The 10,858-nt window shown below is 27.9% G+C and overlaps 1 protein-coding gene across 1 annotated transcript in view; it reads left to right on the plus strand.

Annotated features, from left to right (window-relative positions):
• Nucleotides 1-10,858, plus strand: part of LOC126894904 (uncharacterized) — a 101,881-nt gene that overhangs the window by 83,121 nt on the left and 7,902 nt on the right. Inside the window, exons 5-9 of the mRNA XM_050666243.1 lie at nt 3,728-3,845; nt 4,246-4,424; nt 4,586-4,715; nt 4,814-4,995; nt 9,897-10,008. Of these exons, the coding sequence (XP_050522200.1) occupies nt 3,728-3,845; nt 4,246-4,424; nt 4,586-4,715; nt 4,814-4,995; nt 9,897-10,008 (721 nt within the window). The remainder of the gene's footprint in view (nt 1-3,727; nt 3,846-4,245; nt 4,425-4,585; nt 4,716-4,813; nt 4,996-9,896; nt 10,009-10,858) is intronic.

Below are 10,858 nucleotides of genomic sequence, written 5' to 3' on the forward strand. Positions count from 1 at the left end.
CTCGATCTATATAATAAATTCATTGTTCAATTTGATAAATATATCATTACTATTGAATCAATGATATATTTATCAATATGATATTTTTTTTTCTTGTCTTGAACAATAATTATTTATAAGAATAGTTATTTTGTTCGTATTAATAAAACATTATCATAAACCCTTGATAAAATTTCTCTTTCAATTTTGATTGAGGTTTTTCTTTGGGTGCGGTGATATCTATATCGAACACACCCTTCGCAATCGAAAAAAACAAAGGAAAAACACCGAATAGCACAAAAAAATGACAAACCAGATAGGGTGTACGTCGAAAACGGAACAGAACGCGCTATTAGTAATGCATTATGCGGCCTTGTCACAGTGTCAAGGGCAGGGAAGACACCTGACGACAACCGATTGTCACATTCGTAGGCGGACGGCTGATATCGAGAGAGACACGGGTGAGCGCCAGCCTAAAGCGTAGGTCGGTGCTGTGTCATAGGTTAAGACATTATGTATCTATAAAAACGGATGTATAATGAATTGGTCATTTTTGAAAAAGTTGTAATAGTTTTAAGTAAAAAAAATTTAAAAATTTCGAAAATTTTCGATTTTTAAATTTGTAATTTTTTGGATATTTCTCCTATTTACGTGGAACGAAGGAAATTTTTTCTATTTTTGAGGTTATTGTCTTCGACTAGATACGATTTGTGATCTCTTGACGTATCATTGAATGAAATCGGTAGAATGAGAGCTGAAAATGATGGTAACAGACACAAAAAAAAAAAATATTAAAAAAAAAAACGTCTCAGTAAAATTGATACTTTCTCATCTTAGCATCGAAGCTAAAAATATAGAATTATAATCAATTTAAACTGTGACTGATTAATGTATATCACAGCTTGATTTGCAATTTCTTTTTGAAAATAAAATATTCTGCTTATATCGTATATGCTTAACTCTTTACATTTGTCTATTTGAATACTACTTGTTTTTTTTGAGTATTAGTTTATTTGATTTTCTTTAGAATTATTATATACATTTTTAAATGACATAAGAGAAAGATATGTGTCCGGTAATTTACCACCAGTCAATACGAGTAAAGAAGTAATGAAATTCATTGGAGTGTTCATTCATCGAGGAGGACATTCATCGAGTATTACGAAAGATTTCGAAATTTGCTGTACTATGTTTCATGAGAGATTGTTCGTGGTGGAAGAACCTATAGTAATATTTTTACTTTATTTTATTTATTTATTTACATTTTTATAAAATAAGCAAATTGTTGATGATTCTCATAGAAAAACTATTAGAGTATTCTACCGTTTTTGCTGAAGAATTGAAAATTTTATCAATTTTATATTAACCGAGACGTTTATTGAAAATGTAATTTTACAGAATGTTCTAAGAACTTTAATAACTTTTGATCCAGTTAATAATTTTTGGTTATAATTTTATTTTTAATATTTGTTAACTATGAATTGATAAAAGAATAGAATAAATAAAATATTTTCTTGCTAAATTATGGTTATAGATAATGTAGATAACTTTTTCTATGAAAATGATTAATTTCTAATTAAGTGCATGTTATTCAACTTATTAATTCAAATAATAGATGATAGAAAATCTCTTTGGTATTTATTTATCATAAGTTGAAACAAATATTGTGGTTTTATTCAAAATAATAAAACCAATGTCGTTTATTTTATTGAAATTTAAATTATTTGAACACTTCACTTTATAATCTGACGATCATTTTAAATCGAAATTAGCTTAAATTTTTCATCAAAATCATTTAATTTAAAATGTTGTTAAATTTATTAATCAATCGTTCTTGACTTTAAATCTATTAATATAAAATAAATTTGTCTGAATATAATATTTATTTGGTTAGTTTTTCATAATATTTATAATATACTCAAGTTTATTGCCTGTAGTATTCTGTAATAATCAAATAAATATATAAAAAAATAAATATTAGGATTAATATTAACCAAGCTGGGAAGCTGGATTTGGTATAATGGTTTGCATTGAGTTTCTATCGTGGTTCGTAAAGATCGTGAGTTTATAACAATAAAGAAAAGTAGTTATAAGATAAAAATTATTAGTAATCTTTTTCGAAGTGTAGGAAATAAATAAATTGAAAAGCTCCTTTAACGGTAACACTGTTATACTGATGTATTCTAGGAGTGGCGTTGGCCTCCTCTCTGACACTTAGTTGGAGTGTCTAATAATGAGAACTAGTTAATAATGATTAATTAGTTTGAAAATAATATGACTATGTTTTATCTNAAGTTTGAAAATAATATGAATATGTTTTATCTATTGCTTTATTATTCATTACTCAGATTATTAATTCTGAAGAAATGGGTAATATAAATTCACTTACTTTGTATTATCTGTTGATCGCTATTTCAGCCATAATTCGCAAAATATGAAGAAAACTAACTTGTACAAATTGTTAAATAGTAAAAATAAATAAAATTTAAACATAAAATGTTAATTAGTCAGTGTCGAGTAAGACTCGAACTGGCTCTTTTGAAGAATTTAACCTTTTTTAAATGATATCTGATATTGATTGAATAAATATTGTCCTTTTTATTATTAGTTTATTTAAGATTGTAAATTTTTCATTAATAAATGTATTGTTGTGTAATGCAAAGCATTGGGCATATTACGTTAATCCCCTACTTAAATTTCAATAGAATCATAGTATTTTTAAATGAATTATAGAAAAATGTTGATTTTATTTGATGCTATCAATTAAACAATTTTATAGCATATTATTCATTAATTATCGTTATAACAAAATAATTAATTAAAACCATATAACCAAATTACATTAAATATACAGAAGCCAAGAATAACAAGGTAGAAAAAAATATATTATAAAAACATAAGAATAAAATGTTTAGGGTAACAAATGCAACAATTAAAAATATATAATCAGAAACGATTTATAAAATTTCAAAAAACTTTTTGACAACAGCAATAAATTAATAAAGAAATATAACTTAAACCACGATAAGTTAATATAAATTCTGCATTAATTAAATATTTTTGTTAAATTCAGCTTTTAGTCTGCATAAATATAAGACAGTGTATAGTAATTTATCACAACGATGTATAAACAAGGTATCTAACATTCAAACAGCCTATATATTTTTTCAAAAGAGAAATAACATATAATTATCATAATATTAATATAGTGTTCATTGTAAGAACAGACTAGAAGACATAGAAATATTAAGTGGAGACATTTTCTAAAATTGGACAATTTTAACAATAAAACAACTAATCCTAGATAATAATTAATAATTGTTATCAATAATTATTCAACAACAACTCAAAGATATTTTCATAAAAACCTTATTGTGTGTATACTCTGCTAAAATTGTTTCAAACTTTAAAATGCTATAGATAATAATAGTAAACAATTATAAGAAATTTTTTTACCACTTTTTTATTAAAATATATTCTACAAATTGGCTATCTGGAAAAAAATGTTTTATATTTTTCAAAAATAAAAAAAATATATATTATTTATTATGAAAATATTAATTGACTAAACATATTACAAATATTAAATAAAAGTAACAAAACATATTAACTGGATCAAAAGTTGTTCAAACGTGCGAAACCATTCTGTATAAATAAACATTGTTTATTTATGTGTAATATTATAGACATAATAAAAAATATAACTGAACAATATCAATAGAAATTAATTAGTGTGTAATATTTAAAGTTAACTGAAAGTAATGATATTGTTGCCATGGCTTTAAAAAAATATGGTTCAGCTTTTGATATGCTGTATGACTGCTTCAAAAAGTATCATTGTTTAGATGACCGCACGTTACCAAAAGGTAAGTAATATACTAATTCATGATGTATCAGACGAATGTATCAACAGGATAAAAAAAGTTATATAACCAAAGTCGCTACTTATATTATTTCTATCTTATCATTAAATTAAAAACGCTATTTTGTTTAAAGATAAATTTAGCATTTTTTCAAAAGAAAAAAATTATAATACAACATTGTAATATTGTTTATAAATTAAAACATTTTTTTCATTACAAATATGTAAAATTGTTTTGAAAAAGAAACGAGTGTCCTGTTTAAAACCGAACACGATACTCATCTCATATTCATTATTTTTTATAATATTTACTATACTTTTAAAAATAATTTTTACTTTTTTTTCATCTCCTAAAAATCCACAATTTTAATCTCTTATATAATATTAATAAAATAAAATTTCAGAGGGAAACTATTATTTGTTCCGTGATTTGACCATCACTATGTTAACGGAAGTTATATCTGAAACTTCTAATCCCCAAAATATTATTAACCGTTTTCAAAGAAACATTGCACCAGGTAATAATCCGTTTGGGAAGTATTGTATTGCAGCTTATTATACTTTTTTGATATCTGAAAATAACGTAAGTATAAACAATAAGAAAATTATTAAAAAATGTGTAGACTGATAGAATTATAAACTTATTACGTTGATATAATTCGCTATTATAGTGTTATATTGATTATTGATATACTTTTATATGATTTTCTAATAATTACATTAACGCTTCTTTTCATTTCAAAGGGAATTTTTTTTGCAATAACTGTTGATGCAATAATGAATTTAATAACATTGAAGAATTTACCTCGAGCTAAAACAGCGCTGTACAATTGCTTTACGAACAATAATTTATTTCATTTTATAAAAAATCGCAGTAAGAGAATTCTTCATAGAAAAATTTAGTTTTTCTTTAATAAGTAACCAAAGTTTATTAAAAGTAATTTTATTTATTTATTTTTAACATAATTATAGGATCTTTTAATGAAGCTTTAAATGGTTTAAGAAAAAGAATTGTTTCTGCCGAAGTCCTCTCTATAAATGTTCATGACGAAATAATTAAATTCATAAAAGAAGACTTATCAAATTTTACGAATGAAATAATCAATTGTTCCACTATTTTTTATTCAACATTGTTTGAAGTGACAGAACCTGAAGTATGTATAAAAAAAAATCTTAGCTTCTCCTCGAAGCTAAAATAAATCAATTATTATTTAACAAAGTTGAATCAATAAATGTAAAAGTCTGATATTGATTTGCCTTTCTACCTGAATTTACATCTTTAATAAAAAATAAATTACAGAATTATTGGGCCGTCATATATAAAAATAACGTCGCACAGTTAGATAATTTATGTAATAAATCATAAAGAATAAAAAGAGGACTAGAGAATTTCTGATGAGAATATATAAAAAACGGACATGTAAACTGTTACGTTGCTTTATAGAGGTTTAGCCTAAATACCCTTCAACAATATCCTAAGAGACAAACCTTCTTCTGAACTGACCAAAACAGGATTCAGAAGTATTTGTTCAGTAGCCTACGATATTTTAAATTAGATTAAAACATTCTATTTTAGTTAATAATGTGTACTGTATTTTTACGATATAACTTTTACATTTTACATACGAATAAAACTTAATGTGTGTATAAGTGAGCCGGACTTACCGTCCTATGTCCGGTTTACGATTGACTTACATCAAAATTCTACGTCATACCGCCCCCTGCCAATTTCATAACAATGTATCTCTTGTTTTCCCTAATATCAACCAAACAGCTCTCTTTGATTATCTTAATCAATAGAAAATTTAACCAACAACAACAAAAATATATATACTTATATAAAAAATAACACAAAAAAAATTTTAAAATGGCCAAAACATAACAAAATTATTTATATTGACAAACATAAATTATATTAATCAAACTATTTCGTACGAGGCAGCTAGACCATAGGGCGGCTAGTTATGCACCACACTAGAATGCCATTTTACCTTAAGCCTATTTAAATCACTATTATTGAAGCCGAAGAGGGGTCATCTAGGTGGAAGACGGCTAACCGCACATTCAATAAAAAACGATAGTAGACAATAATTAAATAACAAATAACCACATATATTAGAAGTTCTAAATAATTACTCAATGACTTACGATAATGAACTGTACACGGATAACAATTGACAAGAAGGCCATCGATTTGCCGTGCTGGGTGGGCAAGTGGGTGAGTAAAGCAAAGACGTTAGAGATCAGCTGTCACACGATATAATATAATCAACAGTGTTTGTGACAACTAGATCTTTGCTAATGGCGTTCTCTACCAAACACAATCAATTTCAATCGGCAATCGACTTAAATTTATATCTGCTCGTAAATTCCAATTTATTTTCATTTAATGTTACGGTATTAGAATTGACAGGCCATTCATCTTCATCATTACTGAGCCATTCTATCCGGCTCCTCCATCATTCATTTCAAGGAAATTATTTCGCCTCACAATATAATATACGCCGGTTTTTCCTCTCATCTTACATGCGCCCATTCCATCCAATCGAATAAACTTTGAATTTCGCTCACTCTGTTTGTAATAAAAGTTTTTGATTGACTGGATGATGACGCTATTCACGTTAGTGTGACTCTTGAATCACACCAAAAAACTTTCTTCTGAATATTTAAATTTAATTCTGGTATAAATTTTTTAAGGAGCTACACTAGCAATAACATAACACATAACTCCAAATGCGGTAGTGTAATTGTTTTTAATGGTGCTACCTTGGACATTACGCCAATAAGGCGTACTGTACGATTTCCATTACTATTTGTGCATACTAAATACATACATGCCCCGTAGGTCTTTAATGATGTGTCAGAAAAACCGCGTACCTGTATATTAATAAAATTATCTATTTCACCACACCGTTTTGCTATTGTGAAGTCATTCAATAATAATAAATCGCTGCTATATCTATGTCACTCGTTTACTAATTCTTATGATAACAGCTTATCCCACTCGATACGCGATTGCCATAATATCTGTATCAGTGGCTTACATTGTCATACTACATAATATAATTATCAGTATCGCTTAAAAAATCAGTTATGTTAGACACCAATTTTGACAACTCCATTCCTGCTTTGTCTAATACGGTAATAAGTTTACCTTGCAAATTAATAATTTCTTCAATTGATTACAATCTTGTAAAATAAATTATCCATATAAAAATCACGATCAAGCATTTCGCATGCCTTGAAATAATTTGTTTTTTTCTTCTTCAGCTCACCTTTTCAAATTAGCAGTGATTTAAAAATTAATAGGTGCTGTACTATACGTTATAGTTTCTAATTGAAGTGTTCAAATGAAATCCTCCGTATTTTCACACCATAATATTTGTTGGTACTAATACGGCACCACGCTTTGCTCTAGGCGGGCTTTCACTCGTGTCTCTTCGATATCAGCCGTTCACCTATCAATAAGACAATTGGTGGTCATCGTGCATTTCTCCATCCTTGACATCGTGACAAGGCCGATTTTGTATTTCTGATTATGCGTTCTGTTTCGTCCCGACGATTATCTTGGCAGTTACAAATCATTCGATGTCAAACTTAGCGTTAGATTAATTTTATTCCTAGTGTGCCACCCCGTTATCGTTCCGGGATTATCTTAAACACTGCTTATTTTTATTTTTCTTAGCTTGATAACAACACGCTGTATTTTTTTTTAGCTTTATATATGTATATAAATATATATATTCGTTTATCATATTTATATTTGTATTGTGCGATTACATAAAAGGGCTTTTGCTTTTCTTTTGATTAAACATAAAAGAAAAAACTATGTTGACTTTTTTTTTAATTTAATTCTTTTAGGCAGTGTCGTTTTAGGCAGTGATTTTAGGAAAATCTTATTCAAGATATTAAGAGAAAAAGGAATTGATTGGAAATATAGACGACACATCTTTAACTTATATAAAGATCAAACAACAGAAATAAATGTAAATGGATCGGTAAAAGAAGCTAGAATATCGAGAGACAAGAATGCCCCTTGTCAATCTTTTAATTGAAATGAGCATAGATATAATTAAAACTAACACTAATAGAGTGAAAATAAATTGTCAACATATACACTGTATTCGCTTTGCGGTTGACATTGTTATCTTAGCATAGTCTGAACATGACATGAATAATATGCTATCAAATGCACTTGATAAATTTAAAATGAAAATAAATTCCATGAAAACCAAAAAAATGCTTATAAGTAAAATGCGCTCAGATCTAAATCTTAATATGCAAATAAACAATACACGATTACAACAAGACCAAGAATTCTGCTACCTTGAAAGTATTATAGCTTCCAATAACAAATCTACTCCAGACATCAGAAGAAGAATAGCAATAGCATTCCGTAACAAGATCAGCTTCTCACCAATAAACATCTGAGCATTGACACACGTAAAAGATTCGTTAAAACATTTGTCTGGAGTGTGCTTTCACATGGCAGTGAAACATGTAAATTTGACAAGAAAGACAGAAGCAAATTAGAAGCATTAGATTTATGGATATGGATACAAATGACAAAGACCAAATGGATAGAAAAGAAATGGGCAAGTTTTAGAAGAAGTACGAGAAGAAAGACAGCTAATGAAGGTGATTGAACCAAGACAAATAAAATTAATCGGACACATCATCCGGCACAATGACTTTATAATCAACATCTTCGAAGGAAAAATAATTGGAGAACGCCAAAGGAAACAATATTTTGAAAATATTCTGGAACTCATGAACTGTGCGTCTTTTGTCTCACTGATTAATTTGACGTCAAACAGATACGAATGGCTTCAACGACAAGGCATTGCCTTTAATAGATGATGATCTAATAATGTATATTATTATTAAAAGAAGTTATTTTTCGGTTATCGATAATAACATGGGTTTATGAAATGTTAGTCGATATAGTCTGTGGAGCAAAATTTGAAGCCCACACAGTTTCTCCGTTAATGTTATCACTTTTTGGAATTGAAGCCACACTTCCATTTTATTTCACCTGCTCCTTTCTTAAATTGTGTCATCATTTTTTAGCTCACAAACAAATTTCGTGAATTTAGTTAATTGTACTTATAGCTAATCTCTTCGACATATCAATCCTCTAAAATCTGCCATTTTTTCTTACTCGATAGTTTACTAATACGTATACCTTATCTATAATTAATTTATGTGATACAGCTGTTCTACAAATACAGCGGTGCTACTCTTTATTTACTAATGTTACAATTGTGTTTTATACTCTCACAAAATAAAAACCAGGTTTCAAAAAGACGATTTCGCTTATAATAAACAATATAAATGTTATATAGAAAATTTTATTTTTATTCCGAACTCACTCAGTAAACTCACCTGATCCCACAAAAACTATTTCTATTTATTTAGAAAGCAAATACAAAGGAACTTACCGACTTATTTGTGCTGAGTCCTATGGCTTTTTTTTCTTTGTTTGAAAAATAACTAATAAAAATATCCGACGTGGTATTGCAACGCTTTTTTTCCAATCTTTTCGAAACGAAAAAATAAAGCTCTCTATTTTAGTTAATAATGTGAACTGAATTTTTAAGACATAACTTTTAAATTTTACATATGATTAACTTCAGGTGCACGTAAATGCGCCGGACTTATCATTCGATGTTCGGTTTACGAATGACTTACGTCAAAAACCATTCGTCGCACTGAACCCTGCCTATTCCATAACAATATATCACTCATTTTCCCCAATATCAACCAGTATTTATATCTTTGTAAAAATATAAAAGGGCGGTAACCCAATTTGCCCCGGCGATATCGCCCTAAATAAATGCAGCATAAAAAATATCTTCGTAACTTTTTCTGCGTCGACTGCCGGCCCTATGTTCGTAGAACAAAGACATTAAGCTCAAAATTAGTTACTGAAACCACATTTTGATTAGCTTTGCAATACAATAGAATTAGTACTAATAATTTAATAATCTACCTTGAGAATTAATGAGAATGTTTATTAATACTGTTAATAATAAGTATTTGTATTTTTTTCTAGATTTTAGAAAATGAAAACGTGTATGATCTTGTGTACAAAAGATATGATGTAGCAATAGATGTTCTATATGACTGCTTTGAAAAGTATAAATGTTTTTCAGAAATTCGAAAAAGTAAGTAATTTTATACAAAAAAATGATGTAATAGTCAAATCTATAAGCAAGATAATAGAAAATTATAAAACCAAAGTTGTTACTTTCATTATTTTAGCTTCGATGCAAAGCTGAGGAGGTATTAATTTTACCATGATGTGTTTTTTTTTTCCAATTTTTTTTCAGTACTCACTGGATCGATTTTGATGAACAATATGTCAAAAGATAACAATTCGTATCTAGTTGAAGACATTATCCGTAAAAAATGAAAATTTTCTCTCGTTCCCCGTAAATGAGGCAAATCTCCAAAAAATATTACAATTTTTAAAATCAGTAAATTTCGTCATTTTTTTCACTTTTAGCTTCGATGCGAAGCTGAGAAGGTATTGGTTTCACTAAGATGTGTTTTTTTATGTCTGTTACCACTTTTTCTCAGCTCTCACCGAACCGATTTCTTTCAATGATACGTCAAAAGATCACAAATCATATCTAGTCGAAGACATTACCCTCAAAAATTGAAAAAAATTCCCTCGTTCCCCGTAAATGGGGGAAACATCCGAAAAAATTACAAATTTAAAAATGGCTGGTTTTTGAAATTTTTTCAATTTTTTTTACTAAAAACTGCCGTAACTTTTTTAAAAATAAACATATCAATATAATTTTTTTATAATTTTACAGATGCATGATGTCATTACCTATCATTTGGTATATTTCTTTTTTATATCTGACCCTTTACCTGCCCACAGGGGGGCTTTAAAATGACAACTTTTTTACAAAAAATTAATTTTTTCAACTTAAATTTTGAAAGTGTTCCGGAAGGTCTGACACTTTTATATATATCTTAAATTAAAGCTAATGTAATATACTTTAT

This window comes from Daktulosphaira vitifoliae, unplaced genomic scaffold (assembly GCF_025091365.1).
Source record: "Daktulosphaira vitifoliae isolate Bord-2020 unplaced genomic scaffold, ASM2509136v1 Scaffold_1, whole genome shotgun sequence".
Classification (NCBI taxonomy): Eukaryota; Metazoa; Arthropoda; class Insecta; order Hemiptera; family Phylloxeridae; genus Daktulosphaira; species Daktulosphaira vitifoliae.